General features: G+C 46.6%; 1 protein-coding gene across 3 annotated transcripts in view; it reads right to left on the minus strand.

The window, feature by feature from the left end:
- RICTOR (RPTOR independent companion of MTOR complex 2) overlaps positions 1-19,809 on the minus strand; it is a 1,600,666-nt gene that overhangs the window by 883,689 nt on the left and 697,168 nt on the right. For all 3 annotated transcript variants that reach the window (XM_078674985.1, XM_078674984.1, XM_078674983.1), the window contains exon 28: positions 14,931-15,023. In XM_078674985.1, coding sequence (XP_078531111.1) covers positions 14,931-15,023 — 93 coding nt within the window. The remainder of the gene's footprint in view (positions 1-14,930; positions 15,024-19,809) is intronic.

A 19,809-nucleotide genomic window follows, 5' to 3' on the forward strand; every position in this document is an offset into this window, starting at 1 on the left:
CAGCCCCAGACATCGCAATAGCCATCCCGGACGGCTACAAGATCATCCGGAAGGACCGTGTCAACCAAGCCGGAGGGGGCATCGCCATTGTCCACAGAATCACCATCCGCATCAAGACCGACAACAACGACGCCATCACCACCGCCGAGCACCTCCACTTCAAGATACACACCGACCCTAAGACCACCCTCAGAGGTACCCTCATCTACAGACCCCGGGACCACGCACCCTCTTCAGCGAAGCCATCGCAGACTTCATCGGCCCGCTCGCTCTCGCCTCCTCCGACTACATCCTCCTATGGGACCTCAACTTCCACCTGTAGAACAACAAGTACAACAACACCACCTCCCTGCTAGACAACCTCGCCAACCTCAGACTCAAGCAACTGGTCAACACCCCCACCCACCGAGCCGGCCACACGCTGGACCCAGTCTTCTCCTCCAGCAACCACATCTCCTTCAACCACGCTACTGAACTCCACTGGACCGATCACAGCTGGGTCCATTTCAACTTCAGGAAAACAACTACCCACCACCGACCGCAACAAACCCCCCGAAGATGCTGGAGCAAGATCCCCACCGACCAGCTCACCACCTCCCTGAGCCAAAACCCACCCACCAACTCCACGGACCCCAACAAAGCAGCCCGCAACCTCACACAGTGGATCACTGACTGCACCGATGCCCTCGCACCACTGAAGAACCCACCAAGCAACCCCGACAGCAAAAAAGCCTCTTGGTTCACCAATGATCTCAAAGTCTCCAAGAAGTCCTGCCGTGCCCTCGAGAAAGCCTGGCACCACGACGAATCAGCGGTTAACAGGACATCCCTCAAGAACGCCATCCGCTGACACCACCAGCTGAACCGCTCCACAAAACGGTCATCCTTCAAAGAACGGCGGGACAACAACGCCCACAACAGCAAGGAACTCTTCACCATCGTGAAAGAGCTCTCAAACCCAAACGTCAGCAACAACGACATCACGCCATCACAGGACCTCTGCAACTCCCTCGCCACGTTCTTCCACCGCAAGATCGCCGATATACACGACAGCTTCGGCCCTCCGACCACAGACCCTAGCACCGAACCAGCGCCCCCCACCACCACCCTCCGCACCTGGACCCCCGTCAGCACGGAAGACACCACCCACACAATGAACACCATCCACTCCGGCTCCCCAACCGACCCCTGTCCGCACCACATCTTCAACAAAGAAGACTCCATCATCGCACCCCAACTCCGAGACATCATCAACAACTCCCTCTCATCCGCCACCTTTCCGGAGAGCTGGAAGCACGCAGAGATCAACGCCCTCCTGAAGAAACCCACCGCAGACCCCATTAAGAACTTCCGCCCCATCTCGCTCCTCCCCTTCCCCGCAAAACTCATCGAGAAAACCGTCAACAAGCAGCTGACCGCCTTCCTCGAGACGAACGGCTCCCTCGACCCATCACAGTCCGGATTCCGAGCGAACCACAGAACCGAGACCGCCCTCATCGCAGCCACCGACGACATCAGGACCCTGCTGGACAGCGGGGAAACCGCCGCCCTCATCCTCCTCGACCTATCGACTGCTTTCGACGCGGTATGCCACCGCACCCTGACAACCCGTCTCCACCACGCCGGAATCCAAGGAAAGGCCCTGGAATGGATCACCTCCTTCCTCTACGACAGAACCCAAAGAGTCCGTCTCCCACCCTTCCGCGCAGCAGCCACCAAGATCATCTGCGGCGTACCCCAAGGCTCCTCGCTCAGCCCCACCCTCTTCAATGTCTACATGAGCCCCCTCGCAGCCATCGCACACAAGCACAACCTCAACATCATCTCCTACGCCGACGATACCCAACTAATTCTCTCCCTCACCAACGACCCCACCACCGCCAAGGCCAGCTTCCAGGAAGGAATGAAAGACGTCGCAGAATGGATGAAGCTCAGCCGGTTGAAACTGAACTCAGACAAGACGGAAGTCCTCATCCTCGGCCCATCCATCTCCGCCTGGGACGACTCCTGGTGGCCCCCGGCTCTGGGCACCCCCCCCCCCCAAGCCCACGGACCACGCACGCAACCTGGGTTTCATCTTCGACTCCTCCCTCACGATGACCAGGCAAGTCAACGCAGTCGCCTCCTCCTGCTTCAACACCCTCCGCATGCCCCGAAAGATCTTCCGCTGGATCCCCACTGGAACCAGGAAGTCGGTCACCTAGGCCCTCGTCACCAGCGGCTGGACTATGGGAACGCTCTTGCTGGGACCACAGCCAAACTTCAGAAAAGACTCCAGCGCATACAAAACGCATCTGCACGACTCGTCCTGGACATCCCCCGACACAGCCACATCTCCGCCCACCCGAGAGACCTACACTGGCTCCCCGTCAGCAAGAGGATCACGTTCAGACTCCTCACCCAGGCACACAAGGCTCTCCACAACACGGGTCCCGAATACCTCAACAACTGTCTCTCATTCTACACACCCACCCGCCAGCTCCGCTCCGCCAGCCGCGCCCTCGCCACCGTTCCACGGATCCGCAGAACCACCACCGGAGGAAGATCCTCCGGACAAGAAGTGGAACACCCTCCCCACCCACCTACGACTGACCCAAGACCATCTCGCCCTTCCAAGCGCCTTGGGACCCTCGCGGGTAAGTAGTGCTCTCTATAAATTTCATGATTGATTGATTGATTTAAACCCAATCCTTGAACGATCTCATTTAAGAAACATGATTCTTGATTTAGTGATTATTAAATTTGGAGGGTAATAAATCTCGGGGTCATGCTGTGTCATGAATTGTACTTTAATGAAAGTGTTTATGCACATTGTATGGATTACTATCTTTCAAATGGTGATGTATGTAAGAAAAGCGCACTATATGCATCAGACCTAATGAGAGTAATGATGCCACTAGCTGTTTCTGTAAATTATATTTTTTAAGAATTGGGTTTTCCAAGTGATCAGGTATTTAATAGGATTAGTGTTGATCTGATGGTTTGGAAGTATTTCTTGGATAATAGTTTTTGGTTGGAGTCCAAAACGTATTTATGCTTTTATTTATCTACAGTTTACATTTTATATATTTAAAAAAATAATGTATTTGGACTGTAACAAATTTTGTATGGGACTACTGATCTTGCAATTAACCTCCTTGATAACTCCATTAAATTCGACATGTCAGCGCTTCAGTAATAATAATAATTAATTCTTTATTCGGATGACAAAAACATCCGTAAAAGATGCAATAAGACCATCATACAATATAAAAATCATTAAATACCAAAAAAAATATCGCAACTAATTAAAAACAAGACAAGACAATGGAGCCACGCAAATCTAGGACAATACACCCCATCGCGACAAAAGCAACCTCGTAAATTCAAAGCCATGAGAGAATCTATTCTTCATAGCTCATATCCATGAGCTGCTTGTAGAAAACATATCACTGTGTGAAGGGTATGGGAGATTGGCAACAACTGCAAGTGTAAAAGTGCCACTTTAGCCTGACTAAACTTCAGACTCTTAATAAAGGCTGGAGGAAACATTTTCTAGGCTCTGAGAACAATTTACACAACAAAACAAAATGAAGCGCGTCCTGTGGAGATCTGTGATCGCAGCCACAATGGCCTCTGAGTTACAAGGAGAAATCCAGACAAACAAGTTACTTACCTTCGGTAATGCTTTTTCTGTTAGCTACAGTATCTGCCTGTGGATTCCTCACCTTGTGAATATCCCCCTGCATCAGCAAGGTTCGGAAAACTCTTTTGTAGCACGCCGGCGTGGACGACGTCACAGGAGCACGGCATCGCGCGCGACTCCGGCTGACGTCACCGACTCCTTATTAGGCCTACGTCGGCGTGATGACATCAGTTCCACCCTTTTTTCCGTGCCTTCGAGGCACCGAGACGGACCAATGACAGTAGAAATACAAACATACAGTGTACATAGTACATACAATTCAAAACTGCACACATAGTGCGTAGCAAAGGTATGAAAAAACGCAATATATATACAAATATAAATATAAATATACATAATAATACATAAACTCCGGTATAGCAGAGTGGACAACGGGGAGGCGGGTGGGTCAGTGAGGAATCCACAGGCAGATACTGTATCTACCAGAAAAAGCATTACCGAAGGTAAGTAACTTGTTCTTCTGATAGATACATCGGCCCGTGGATTCCTCACCTTTTGAATAGAGTCCCACAGCAGTCCCCTCTCCCGGGGGAGGGTGTCCACTCTCCTATACCAGAAAATCCTGGAGGACAGAGCGCGCAAAGTGGCCCTCCCTCCTCACTTCGGTATCCAAGCAGTAATGCTTCGTGAAAGTGTGGAGGGAGGCCCAAGTCGCGGCTCTGCAAATATCCGCAACAGGTACAGCCCTATACAAAGCAGAAGTAGCAGACTTTGCTCTAGTGGAGTGAGCTCTTATACCCTCAGGAGGGTTCTTACCCGCCAGGGAGTAGCAGATCTTGATGCATAATATTATCCGCCTTGAAAGAGTGCGCTTGTGCACAGATCTTCCTTTCCTGCAGCCAGCAAATCCAACAGCTGGTCATCCAACCTGAACTCCTTTGTCCTGTCCAGGTAGAAACTCACCGTCCTCTTAGGGTCCAAGCGATGAAGCCTCTCCTCCTCCTTGGAAGGGTGAGGGGGAGGATAAAAGGTAGGGAGGGTAACGGACTGTCCTAAATGGAATGGAGTAACCACCTTAGGCAGTAAAGCAGCCCTGGTCCTGAGAACCATTCTATCAGCATGAATGGTCAAGAACGGGGGCTTGGAGGTAAGAGCTTGAAGCCGAGGTATTTGCGACCAGGAAGACCGTTTTGAAAGATAAAAGTCTCAAGGGACATAAGTGTAGAGGTTCAAAAGGAGAACCCATCAAGAAGGTAAGAACAAGGTTCAAGTCCCATTGAGGTACAATAAAAGGTGTAGGAGGAAATGTATTGTTAAGGCCCTTAATGAAACGTAATACACTCGGCGATTTAACAAAAGGGCTGGTTTGGCAAACAAAGGAAAGCAGATAAGGCCGACAAATAACCTTCGATAGTTGCCACTGCAAAACCCTGCTGGGCCAAGGAAAGTGCAAATTGAACAATATTGGACAAACAAGCCCTTAAAGGGTCAATGGACTTCTCCCCACACGAAGCAACAAATTTAGACCACCTATAAGAATAGATGGACTTGGTGGAATCACGCCTGGCTGATAAGATGACATCCACCACATCGTGAGGGAGAGAAAAAGAAATCAGGTTGCCCCGTTCAATCTCCAGGCATGAAGGTGTAAGGTCTGGAGGTGGGGGTGTAGAACCTGCCCCTCCATCTGGGAGAGGAGGTCTGCCCTGTGAGGGAGACGGAGCGGCGAGCACGAGGAGAGGTGGAGAAGATCTGTGTACCGCACCCTTCTTGGCCAGTCCGGGGCGATCAATATAACTTGGGCCCGGTCTTGGCGAATCTTCCTCAGAACCCGAGGAATCAAGGGTATGGGAGGAAATGCGTAAAGGAGTTGCGAGTCCCAACTCAACTGAAACGCGTCTCCCAGAGCTCCTTGCATCGGAAACTGGAGACTGCAGAATGACGGGCAGTGAGCATTCTCGTGAGTGGCGAACAGGTCCACCTGAGGAGTTCCCCACGTCCGGAAAATATGACGAATTACCTCCGGATGGAGCCTCCACTCGTGGTCGTTCGAGAACTGCTGACTGAGACTGTCTGTACGTACGTTCAGAACACCGGCCAGATGATTTGCCATTAGACAAATCTGATGGTCCTGAACCCAGGACCAGAGACGCAGAGCCTCTCTGCACAGACACCGCAACCCCACTCCTCCCTGCTTGTTGACATACCACATCGCGGGGGTGTTGTCCATCAGGACTTGAACCGACCGACCGCGAAGGGAAGGGAGGAAGGCCTTGAGCGCTAGATGTATGGCCCGCAATTCTAGAAGGTTGATGTGAAGCAACCTTTCCTCTGGAGACCAAAGACCCTTGACCTCCGGATCCCCCCGATGAGCACCCCACCCTAGAGTGGATGCATCCGTTATCGCTGTGGCCACCGATGGAGGCAGCTGAAAAGGCTTTCCTTGAGACAGATTGCCTTCCACGCCCCACCAAGACAGATCCGCCACAGTTTCTCTGGAGATCCTCGCTGACTCCCTGGGATCTCCGTTGTGCTAATACCACTGCCTGCGGAGGCACCACTAGAGTGCCCTCATGTGCCAGCGTGCATGGTTGACCAACAGAATGCAAGAAGCCATCAGACCGAGCAGACGAAGGACTTTCAGGACTGGAACAACCGCTCCATTGTGAAATAAAGGTATCATTTCCTGTATGTCGCGAATCCTTTGAGGAGGAGGGAATGCACGACACACAGTTGTGTCCAGTACCGCACCTATGAACAGGTTGCGCTGGGAGGGCACCAGGTGAGATTTGGGTTCATTTATTGAAAAATCCAACCTGTGCAACAACTGAATTTTCTCGTCCAGATAGGGGAACACTGGAATCCCCGACCTTCTGAGATGTGCTGCCACCACAGCCATCACCTTGGAGATCTATAGTTTGCTTCAGGACAATGACATCGATGTCCTGACTCTTTCGGAGACCTGGACGGGTGAGAACTCGACGCCTGACATCATTGCCGCCCTTCCAAGCGGATATGATGTAATGTGGCATAACCGCCCAGGGAGTTCACGGGGGGAGGGGTAGCTATCTTCTATAGGAAGACTTTGATAGTCGAAAAACTGCTATCAGAGACAATTGACCTGACCGATGTGCTTGGGGTAAAGGTCACTATGCACAATGTGTGCTGGGTAATTCTGTCAGTCTATCGCCCACCTAATTCAACTCCACTCTTCCATGACCTATTTTGCCCTATTATTTCTGACCTATGTTCCAGATACACAAAAATCTTGGTAACAGGGGACTTTAACTTACACTGGGATAAGCCCAATTGGGATTTGCCCATGCGCCAGCTTGACACTTTAATGTCTGCGGTGGGTTTTAAACAAATTGTGGATGCCCCTACACATGAAAAAGGCCGCACTCTCGACCTTATGTGGACCACAGACGCCAGTCTTACCCTTAAAGATGTAGTGCCCTGTATTTGGTCTGATCACCATTTGGTATTTTGTGAGGCCCGCCTAAAAAGCTGCATTACTCACTGTTCGCTTGGCTTTAGGAAAACCCGGAAATGGGCTGAGGTTGATCTAGCGTCCCTGACTAAGGTGTTCCCGGTAACACCCCAGGTCGTTGATCTGGGATGCAGCCTGGACCGTGAATACTCGGATCTAATGAGGAGCATGATCCGGGCTTTTGACCAAATAGCGCCGGTGAGGACACAGCGAATAAAGGGATCTGGGAAAAGGGCTCCTTGGTTTACGCCACCCTTAAGGGAAGCAAAAAGAAAGCTTAGAGCCCTGGAAAGAGTGTGGAGGAAAACTAAGCAGGACATGGACAGGAAAGTATATAAAGCCTCCCTCAACCAATATAAAAATCTTATGACCCAAGCCAAAGCGGAATACTTTGAGTCCCGCCTAAGTAAGGCAGCTAATATTCAGAAAGAGACCTTTAAAATACTGGCAGAGCTGAGTAAAAAACCAGATAACTCCAAGGCTCCCATTGATGGCAACACCTTTCAGACCTACTTTTTGGAGAAGGTGAAGATCATTATCCAGGAAATAAAGAATGGGGTAGTAAGGGGTACTGCTATGGTATCAGCATCTAAGAATGTGAGTGACTGCTCCCTTGAAGTGTTTCCAGAGATGGATGCACTGATTCTGGAACAGCTGATGGGCAAAATCAAATCTGGATCCCCTGCCGATCCATGCCCACCTGAGATCTTTCGTGTTGCGCGCCCCTTATTGGAGGGATGTATCATCTCCCTCCTTAACCGATCCTTGGACACGGGGTATCTACCGGCTGATCTTAAGGAGGCGCGTGTAAGACCCTTATTGAAAAAACCTGGGTCGGATCCTGCGGTGTTAAAGAATTACAGACCTATCTCCCAATTGCCTTTTCTTTCAAAAATCCTTGAGCAGCATGTGTTGAGATCCCTGTCCCTCTATTTGGAATCCTATCATCTATTCCATGAGCGACAGGCAGGTTTCCGAGCTCATCACAGCACCGAGTTGGTGATGCTCTCGGTGCTAGATGAACTAAGAGGCATGGCTGACTGTAAGAAACCGAGCGCCCTGATTTTGTTGGACCTATCAGCGGCGTTCGACACTGTCAGCCATGCCTTGCTCTTGGAAAGACTGAAGGACTTTGGGATTGGGGGCCTGGCCTTTCAATGGTTGCAATCTTTCCTCACAGGAAGGACCCAAAAGATACAACTGGGGGATGAAACATCTGAGACGGGGATACTAGAGTGCGGGGTACCACAGGGGTCTGCCCTGTCCCCGCTTCTATTTAACCTCTATCTGCAACCGCTGATTGCTTCTCTCGCCACTATGGGCTGTAAAGTCTTTAACTACGCAGATGACACGCAACTGCTGTTAAGTGTCGATGATACTATGGCCGCACAACTTCAGGCTCAGAACATCTTGAGGTTCACAGTGCAATGGATGACGGATAATCTGTTAAAAATCAACCCTGACAAGACTGAGGTATTAGTGATTTCATCCACTACCTCACCTTGGTGTGACCTCTATTGGCCTACGGAGCTAGGCCCTGCTCCGAAACCAAGTCCATCTGTTAAAAGCCTGGGGATCAAGTTGGATGGTGATCTGACAATGGCCCCTCAGATCTCGTCGGTTGTGGGTAGTTGCACAAACATCATTCGGCAATTACGGAAGTTAGTTCCTGTCCTCTCACAACCTATGATGCGATCAATCGTAGCAGCCACCATTATCTCTAGAATTGATTATGGTAATGCTCTATACCTTGGCTTACCCAAAACCCTGACCAGCAGGCTTCAGGTTATAATGAATGACGCTGCTCGGCTGATTTTTAGACTCCCGAGGAGATCTAAAGCTACTCCCCTACTACAAAGCTTGCATTGGCTCCCCATTAAAGAAAGAGTGGAATTTAAGAGCTTATGTACAGCTCATAAGGCAATTTATGGCAAGGCCCCAACCTACATTAAAGATTGCTTGCAACGGTATTGCCCTATGAGAACACTTCGGTCCTCAGACTCCCAACTACTGGTTTGTCCCCGTTACAAGCTGGTGACTAAGGGAGGGAGAGCCTTCTCAGTGTTAGTCCCCCATTTATGGAACAGCCTGCCTGGGGTACTACGTGGGGAAGAAAACCTGCTACGTTTTAGAAAGAGCCTAAAAACGCTACTGTTCAGCAGAAGCTTGAGTACAGTATAATCTAGTCTCGGCCAATGCGTCCATTTGTTAAGTTATTGTTTGTTACCATCCTTTCCAAAGCGCTTAGAGACCTGTAGGTGATTAGGCGCGATATAAAACTACAATAACAATAACAATAACAACCTTGGTGAAGACTCGAGGCGCAGTAGTAAGTCCAAACGGAAGGACCGCAAACTGGTAGTGTTGCGAACCCACCGTAAAACGGAGATACTTCCTGTGCGACTTCAGGATCGGAATGTGAAAATACGCATCCTGCAAGTCGATTGACACCATCCAGTCTTCTTCCAGCTGCGCTTGAAGAGCCTGCGCAAGGGTGAGCATCTTGAACCTCTCCTGTTTGAGATAGAGGTTCAAAACCCTGAGGTCCAGGATAGGACGAAGTCTGCCATCCTTCTTGGGGATCAGGAAATAACAGGAGTAACATCCCTGACCCCTCTCCTGCTCCGGAACCACCTCTATCGCACCCTTTCAAAAAAGTGTCAGGACTTCTTCCTGCAAGAGAAGCAGGTGGTCCTCCGAACAATAACCTTGGCAAGGACGGTAATTGGGGGGAAATTCCCGAAAGGGAAGAGCATACCCATTCTCTACGAGATTGAGAACCCAAAGATCTAATGTAACAGATTCCCAATCTCGTAGAAAATGGGTAAGCCGACCCCCTACAGGATCCGCATGAACCAGAATGGTGGATCTAGGGCTGCTTTGCTGATGTAGGTGGGTATTAGAGGAGGAAGTTGAGGAGGAGGAGGCTTGACGACCACGGGCACGACCCCTTTGTCCACCTCTATAGGACTTGTACAAAGGATTCTGCCGTTGCTGCTGCTGTTGGCTCTGCTTATAGGTACGAAAAGTAGACCTTCCAAAACCCCTGAATTTCCTGGTGGTAGAGCCTCTAGACTGTAAGCCCAAAGACCTTGCAGTCGCCCTGCTATCTTTGAACCTTTCTAAGGCAGCATCAGCCTTCTTTCCAAAAAGGCCAGTGCCATCAAAAGGCAAATCCAACAGAGCAGCCTGGACATCAGTCGAAAATTCGGATGATTTTAACCAAGCGGCCCTTCTAGTGGCGACTGAAGATCCCATTATTCTAGCCACAGTGTCCGCAGTGTCCATGCCACTCTGAATCACCTGGCGAGCTGCAGCCTGCGTGTCAGAAACTACCTCATTGAAGTTCTTCCTATCCTCCTCTGGAAGCTTAGATGACAACTGCTTAACCGTGTCCATTAAAGCATGTATATATCTGCCCAGCAGACAAGTAGCATTTGTCGATTTCAGGGCCATGCTACTGGACGAGAATACCTTCTTAGCACTCTGATCCAACATTTTAGAGTCCTTATCCCCTGGAACCTGGGGAAAAGCACCTGCCGTCCTCTTAGAGCAAGCCGCCTGAACAACCAGACTTTCTGCCGAAGGATGAGAAGTTAAGAACTCAGGGTCACCAGGTGCCACCATATAGCGTCTCACCACTGTTCTAGACACTGCAGGAGCAGTCAAAGGCTTTTTCCAGACTTCCAATATCAGTTCAGTGAGAGCCTCAGTGAACGGGAGAGTCGGCTCAACAACTGAAGAAGGTGAATGTAGAACCTCAGTAAGGATGTTCGATTTAAACTCCACAGAAGGCAAAGTCAAGTTCAGCAAATCTGCAGCCTTTTTAATCACAACATGGTATGGAGCCACATCCTTAGAGGGTGCATCAGAAACTGCAGGTAACCCCCATTCAGGCGAAAATTCCAAACCACTTGCACTATGTAGCTCCTCAAAATAATCTTCCTGATCCTGAAGTTCACCTTCCTCCACTTCTGGATCATCATATTCCTTCTCTTCCAAGAGACGCTGAGCTCTACGCCTCGACCACTCCATTCGAACAGAGGTCGTCGGATCCGGTAGCGACTCCGACGGAGTCGGGCCGGCGTCGAGTGAGGAGCTGGAACAGCCGGAGAATGGGAAGCTGGAACCGGCGTCGAGTCTCGAATCCGATCCCGAGGTCGCTCCGGAGCCGGCGAAGCCGTGTGCGGAGTCAATGACCTCGGCGGCGCCAAGCCAAGGTGGATATGGCGTCGGCATGAACGGCAGAAAAGGCGCTGAGCGTAAGCTTGAGTGACACCCAAGTTATACGACAATGGACCCATGGGACCAGCGGGTGCACCAGTGGGGTACATTGCTCTCGCATACACGCCATACATAGCATTAAGGAAATGCGAGGGGTCCTGTTCAGGACCAGGAAACGGAGGGTACAAACCCACTGGCTGCTCCGTAGGAGGCTGCACTGGAATCGTTTCTTCTTGACCTTCCTGTTCCTCTCGATGATGCACCGGAGTCGCCGAAGCCTGAGGTTCTTCAACATCTTCTTCCTCATGCGCAGAAGACAGGCATGGATCCGGTCCCGGATCCGGAGATGGCGCTCGAGACTGAAAAGGCGAGGCTTCACCTTCAGGCTCACGAGATGGCGAGGGAGACATTAAGTCCTTATGATGCTTACGAGATGAAGACCTCTTCTTCGAGTCTGACTCCTGCATGAATGGTGCCTCGAGCTATGCTTCTTCCTCTTATGTTTTTTCTTCGAGGAACTAGAAGCATGTCCCGAAGCCGACTTCGACGCAGACTCCGATCGAGATCTCGACCTCGTCTTCGGCCTCGTCTGCGACCTCGATTTTGGCTTCGACCTCGAGCGTCTGGATCTTGACCTCGAAGACCTCTTGGCATCCTTCACTTTTACCTTGGCCAGAAGGAGTTTAGCCTCTCGTTCTCGCAAAGCCTTCAGGTTCATCTTAGAACAGGATCGACAGCCTCCGACATCGTGGTCCGAGCCCAGACACCACAAGCAATCATTATGTGGATCGGTAATGGACATCATCCTGGCACACGATCCGCATTGCTTAAAACCTGTCTTCTTCTACGACATCTTCGAAGAAAGACAACAGCTCGAAAAAGATACAGAAACAAACAAATAGCAACAAAGTTACTATCCGCAACACAAGAAATCCCAAGAAACCGTTAGCGTCGACGACGCGGAAAAAAGGGAACTGATGTCATCACGCCGACGTAGGCCTAATAAGGAGTCGGTGACGTCAGCCGGAGTCGCGCGCGATGCCGTGCTCCTGTGACGTTGTCCACGCCGGCGTGCTACAAAAGAGTTTTCCGAACGTTGCTGACGCAGGGGGATATTCACAAGGTGAGGAATCCACTGGCAGATGTATCTATCAGAAAGAGAGGCTAAAAGATGGTAAAGTTGATTAAATCTGAAGAGTGTAATAAAAAATCTATCTTGGGCACTAGACAGTGTAAGGAGATATGGCTCCTAATGGCTCCCAAAATTACATAAGACCTCACTGTAGGTATGCTGAGCTCAATACTTTCACGCTGGGCAGTGGCAAATTTACGGTGCAAGTCTTTTGTGAACTTTCGACCAAGCTCCGTGTTTTGTATTTATCAGTTCCTGGAGTGATTGCGTGCCTCCTCACGAGTGTTGCTGCAGTCCTCATCTATAATATATGCTCTTTGTGCTTATCATTTTCCAGTGTCATGTTGCTTCCTTCCAAAGGAGCAAATAACCGCATTATGCTGTTAGCAGTCTCGACCCCTTGTGACTTGCTAAGCCCCCCTCCCCCTGCGGTGGAGGGTGTAGTCCGAGTTTGGCTGCCCAGAAGGAATAGAGAATGTGTTCCACAATAGTGATTGTAGCGAGTGAACAAAATAGCGAGGGGTCAGTACATTCGATAACTGTATCTAAGTCACATCACTAGTTCGGAAATGGTGTATGGTTTCTTCAAATGATCTGAAAGGCTTGTCATTGACATTCTTACCACATCCCACAATGTGTGGTCGTATTATACATTTAAGCCTTTCACACTGGGCACCCTGCTAAGTTTCCCAGATCATTGGCTTTCTCACCACATCCCACAATGTGTGGTCATATTATACAATTAAACATTTCACACTGGGCACCATTCTAAGTTTCCCAGAGGTAAAAACGTTTAGCCCAAGAAATTAAGTCAATTGGACACATGGTCCAGAATGGCTAGGAGAGTGGGGGGCATTGAGGTTTAGCTTTGAAGAGGATGTTTGCACCACCATCCAACTTCCAAAGACGTTTGTGTTGAATAAAACTTGGAACAGAATGGCAAAAGCCCATGGAGAAGAGGTCTTTTAAATGCTGGGCCCGATAAGGATTTCTCCTAGGATGCCATTAACACTTCTAGTAACACCTCAATATGGGATATCGTATTCCATGGCTGTATCACAATCACTAGCGCTTTCAAAGTCTAGGTTGAGCCAAACAGTCCATCATCTGTGTGACGAGTAGGGGATTACTTTGCTTGTTCTCTCTTCTTCACAACAGGCATGCAGTTGCCAGGAAGGAAAAAAGCGTACAACATGCACTGTAGTATGATAGTACAATAATCACCATAAGATATTTTTAATCAATGAAAGCTTTGATTTGCTCAACTCTATAACATCAATGACAGACTGCAACACTGCTCAGAAAATTATGTTTTTCTTGAACTGTAGTTTATAAGACTATCTCCAGTTCCAAGCTAAACAATACTGTTATTGACAGCTGAGCCAAAGGAACCAAATGGATAGAAGAGGCCATAGGAATATATGGCCTCTGGAAACAACACACTATAGACACTGGACAGCTGAAAATCATTTATCTACCTGATTTTAAAGACATTATCATCTGGAGATCTATATAATTTCTAGATCTATAATCTATTACCATTCCTACAAACTGAATGGTAAGTGATGAAATCAGATGAAACTACATATCATTGACAGATAACCTCTATCAAAAAGCGAGTCTGGCAAACCAGTTGAACATTCTCCCATAAGAAGAGACAAAGTAGGCCTAGTCCAGACAGAGCCTTTGTGAACACCTTGGGAGAAGAGTTCAGGCTGGATGTATTAATGATGTTGATTCTTGATTGCACAAATAAGGAACCAGAAAATATTCTTTAGTAATTGGAATGTTTATGTACACATAAATTACACCTACAGATTCCATCTTATTCCCAACCTGCAAGCAACAGATTCAGGTCATGAAGGTCTAATATTGCCTCATGCCCTTGTTTATTTTGGGAAAAACAAAGTATTTTGAGAAAAACCACAGGCCATTTAGTTCTTCAGGAATAGCTTTATTCCTACTAAATCAGGTTTGTGTACAGGTTTTGTAAATTAATTTAATTCATTTGTGATTGCTGCAAAAGTTGCAGCTGCTGGCCTATACCTCACAATGGAAACTTCCAGTTTTTCTTCAGAACCCCCTTTAGACCTGAAGACTGTAAAGGCATAAGATAAATGAAAAACATTATCTTATAGGTGCCAAAGTTATCACACACTAATATAGCATTTAACCCACCTGCAAAGGAATTAACTAGCATTTTGGCAATGAAAACAGTAATAAAACAAATAACTACAGTATGAAAGCCTCGCAGAACAATTTCAAAATATTCAAAGCAGTTCTAACATTTCCAATGGAAAAATCTCAGATTCTGAAAGGATTTAATCTATATTTCAATTAATAGCTTTGAAATATGTTAAGTTTACCTAGACAAATATAGATTGACCATATTTATAAACATTTGCAAGATAATTGTAGAATGATGACACCACATTAAACAACTACAAGTGTATTCTTACCAGTGCCCAAAGAGCAGCTTTCAACTGTTTAATTCCTTCCCATTTGTCCAGCATTGGGGAGCGAACAGTATAACTTAGGTCTGGGACAATACTCTAATGAGATGAAAACACAAAGCAAAAGGAGCATATAAGACAGGTAACATATGATTGGGACTATTAGGGAAGTTTTAAAAAAATCAGAAAAGGGCACGCGTTGAAGAATCCAAACAAACAAGTTACTTACTTTCAATAATTCTCTTTCTGGTAGATAGTCTATTTACCAGAAGACTCCTCACCTTTAAAATAAACCCCAGGTGCAAGACTGGATCTGGACGATTTTAACAGCATTACACCTGCATGCCGGTTGTTGATGCCATGCGGTTTTGTGTTGGCTTTGTGCCGCCCTGGAAGTGATGATGAAGCAAATAAGTTACCCTGTGTGTTGACATCAATTTCTTTGACTCCGTTTGTGCAAATTCCTAAATTGAGACCGTTTTGGATGGGGAAAATAGAGAACATTCCAGGGATGGCATTGAGTAATCTGCAGTTAGGCAGAATATTAATCAGAAAGAGTGTTACAGAAGGTAAGTAACTTATTCTTCTAATGGATACTTGCAATCTTAGATTCCTAACCTTTAGGAAGAGTTTCTCCAAGCTACATCCCTGTTGAAGAATGCCTAGTGTGGCATGCGGGTGGGAGGGACCGAGAAGGGATTCACTGCAAAGGATTCCTACGGTTATGACTACAGTTTTGTAACTATTCATGTATTCATGTTATGAACCAATTACTCCTGTCAAATACGATCTTTGACATGTTTGTAAAGAACTCGCAACGGGTTCACTGCGTTGATGTATATTGTGTTTTACCACCATGATGAAAATAAATAAAAAATAGTTTAAAAAAAAAAACAATAGTAGACCCTCTCCATTTTGAAGGCGAAACAAAGAAAGGGGAGAGAGTAATGGATGGCCCAATCTGAAAATCAGTCAACAATGTTGGCAAAAAGACCACCAAAGTCATCAACATCACATTATCTGGGAAAAATGATATATAGGACAGCTACACCAAGAATGCTTGGAGTCCACTCAAATGACGAGTGGAAGACACTGTGACCAGACGAACAAGTTACATTCCTTCGTTAACGATCTTTCTGGCGTTCATCACCTTTTGAATTGTCAGACTGAATCCGGAAAATCTTCAGGAGTACCCTGAGTGTTGTAATGTGGCATTGTGTGACTCTGTGAGACGTCACCCAACCTGGATGTGACAAACAGAGTCATATATTACTGCTACCCTTGCACACTGACGTCAGTTGTTTTCTAGGTTGTCCGAGCCACCAGACGCTAAGTCAAAAAGCAAATTTGCATTAACCAGTGTGCAGATCTCAAACTTGTGCTCTTATTAGATAGAACAAGAGCCCAGGTCACAGACTGGAAGGTAGGAGGCTTGGTGAGGGATCTGGGGATTGATAGTGTATCTATCAAAAGGAGTGTTACTAAAGGAAAGTAACTTTTTCTTATGATAGATACTTCTAATGACAGATTACTCACTGTAGGGAAGTGCCTCTTTTGGACATGATTAGCCCCCACTTTTTGCCTGGAAAATGATGTATTTTCGACTGGAAGTGCACAGGGTCCCTGCCAACCAGGTCCCCTTTGCTAGATCTCCTTCCCTAAACTGTACCTTTTGTTCCAAAATTGGCACCCCTTTAGCTCACATACAAGTCCCTCATAAAAGGTGTCCCTAGTATAAAGGGCCTTGTGGTTAAACAGGGTCCCTAAGAATTGCAACACGAACTGTGCCACCCAAAGGGACCCCTCACCAAGCACATGCACACTGTCACTGCAGCCAGCGTGTCTTGGTGCAGTCAAAACCAAAGAGTCGACATGGCAAACATCTCTGTGTGCCATGCCCATAGACACTGCATGAGATAGAGGTAAGACACCCCTCTAGCGTGCCTTAGCCCTAAGGCAGGGTGCATTATATCTCATGTGAGGTTATATCTGCATGAGCAGATATGCCCCTGCAATATCCTTGTCGACTCCTGGATATTGTAATTGACCAGGGAAGCCATAGTAAGTACATGGGCTGGACACTCGTCATTAGGAGTACCCCAGCTTCATGATGGCTTCACTGAAATATGGAATGTTAGGTATCAAATGGAAAAGTTACTTACCTTCATTAACCATGTATCTAGTAGAGACATAGTCTAGCCGCAGATTCTGTAACTTTCAAATTCTCCCCGGGAGTCACCCTGGATCCTGAAATTTTTCAGAACTACCTGTGTGTGTCACGGAACAGCGTCGTATGGGTCTATGGTGATGTTGACTCCGAATGTGATGTCAATAGAGCCATTTAAGTCCCCTCCGATGTGCGGATGTCAGTTTCTTCTGTGAAACCTTCCGAGCAGAACGCGGAGCTACTATAGAAGCTGGCTGTGGAAACAGTGAGCCAAAAAGATAAAAAAAAAATATTTAAAACAATAATGATAAAGTAGCAATAAATGGAATTACAACACAGGCCAAGGGCTTAAAGGCAAAGACCATATGAATCACCGACGCACAGGTTACGTGAAACCCTGGGACTGGTATGTAAACCAGCCTTGCAAAAGACAACACCTCCCACTAACTCCCAAATGGAAACAAATGGTATGGTAATACCAGATAAAGACCTATGAGGTAAGACTACATGGTTTGTTAAGTCATGCCACTATATGAATCAGTGATCCCTGGAGTATAAAACCAGTACTAAAGGGGAATAACCCCTACATCATATGTGGTTAGCAGAGCGGGGAGGAAGGGCAGGGCGTTAAGGAATCTGTGACTAGACTATATCTCTACCAGATACATTGTTACCAAAGGTAAGTACGTTTTTCATCAGATAGAGACACTTAGGCGCAGATTCACTACCTTGCGAATCAAATAAGATAGCTATACACACTCGAGGAGGGTCTGCAAACTAATCCTACAAAAGTTCTCAAGAGAACCAACTGGTCAAAATTAACCAAGACCAGACATACGTAGGAAGTAGATGAAAAAGAGCATGGCTCGTTATAAAAAACGTGACTAAGACTACAGACAATGCAAAAAGAAAACAACCCTGGAGGCACAGAAAACCAGAAGTCTCAAGGAAAACAGGAAAAACTCTCTCAAAAGACATCTGACAACATTCAGACAATAGTATTCAATCCTCAACAGGTAAAATAATCCTTTGACTAGAAGGACCAGCCGGACTAAACAAAAAATAGACCAGCACTGGTAAGTAAACTGAAACCTCCTGTAGGCACAGTAAAATGTTATTGCAGAGAAGGGGAACAAATTTCATCCATACACAACCATCAGTCGTACCAACAAGTACACGCCCCAAAGGATGTAGTGAAATCATGGATTAGGAAGTCTGAAGGTGAAACAAACGCCAATCTAATGTAAGGTTTTCGACAGCAAAACAGTGAGAACTAGGGACTCACAACGGGCCGCTGATCTAGAGGGAAATCAGCAGGAACAGGATGACCAGAGTGAAAGACGCCACAGTCATTCTCTTTTTTCTTTTTATATAAAATGGTGTCGGCCACAAAAATGTTTTTTTAAGACACAAGGGGGACCCAACAGATAGCTAAGTACCATGGGTATAACAACGTTATAATGAACAAAGATCCTTAGCTTATTTTAGAATCCAAAAAACAATACTGTATAGAAACACAATGGAAAGCTATACGTTATAAAGTTTCCAAACCCAGCCGGGAAAGGAGTTTATTTTATCAAAAATGTTTTTTTAAGACACAAGGGGGACCCAACAGATAGCTAAGTACCATGGGTATAACAACGTTATAATGAACAAAGGTCCTTAGCTTATTTTAGAATCCAAAAAACAATACTGTATAGAAACACAATGGAAAGCTATACGTTATAAAGTTTCCAAACCCAGCCGGGAAAGGAGTTTATTTTATCAAGAAACAATGTTCAATCCTACAATACAAACGTAATAGCAAGACACAAGCCTGTGCCGTACAAAAAAGAGGGAAAAGAAAAATAGAATAAAGGTGAAAGCGGTGTCTATCAGGCAAAGAAAGAGAGCAAGGATGAAAGCACCGTCATTATCACAGCTGAAGATTGCCAATCATATTTGGCATGTGTAAAAATCACTGGCAGAATATAGGGGCCATGAGTCTGCAAAACCCTCAGACAAGGGATTTCTAAACAAGGTAATGGCGGAACATGGATAAAGAAGAATCCATGCAATTGTCTGACAGAGAAAAAATATGCAGAAGAACTGCTAACATCAAGATCTATCCTTGAAGAAGAAGAATGACCGCCAGAGCGAACTGCGAGGCTCACCTAGCATGTAACCACAAAGAGGTGGAATGGAAGAACAGCATATATAAATAAGCTGCCAGCTAGAAAAGATGGATCTAAAATCTAATACCACCTGTATCCCAACAGAAAGGTAACGAATATACAAATATACATCTGCCAAAAATATGTGTATTCAAATATATACAAAACACATATTTGAATCTGCATACTCACAGCCCAATGAATATGTATGCCAATACAAAGACCCCATACATATATGAGCCAGTGAAGAAGACACTGTCTCCTAACCAGAGACAGGCAAAAATATTGCTACATAATCTGCACCCTCACAAAGAGCAGAATTGTATCCAAAACGTACAACCAGAAAACCTTCCTGTACATAATAAGAAATACAGACTCTAAAAACAGTAAGTAGTTAGTACTCCACTATAGGATAAAAAAATAGAAAACTGAAGGGAGAGATAGAAAAGAGTCCTTCCTTCAAACGACTAAATAGCTTCAGCACATCAGGAAATCAGATGAGGATCACTCAAAGTAACGTGTTCTCAAAGGAAGAACACTAGAAAGGATAGCGTTACTTACCCAG

Source organism: Lissotriton helveticus, chromosome 2_1 (genome assembly GCF_964261635.1).
Source record: "Lissotriton helveticus chromosome 2_1, aLisHel1.1, whole genome shotgun sequence".
Classification (NCBI taxonomy): domain Eukaryota; kingdom Metazoa; phylum Chordata; class Amphibia; order Caudata; family Salamandridae; genus Lissotriton; species Lissotriton helveticus.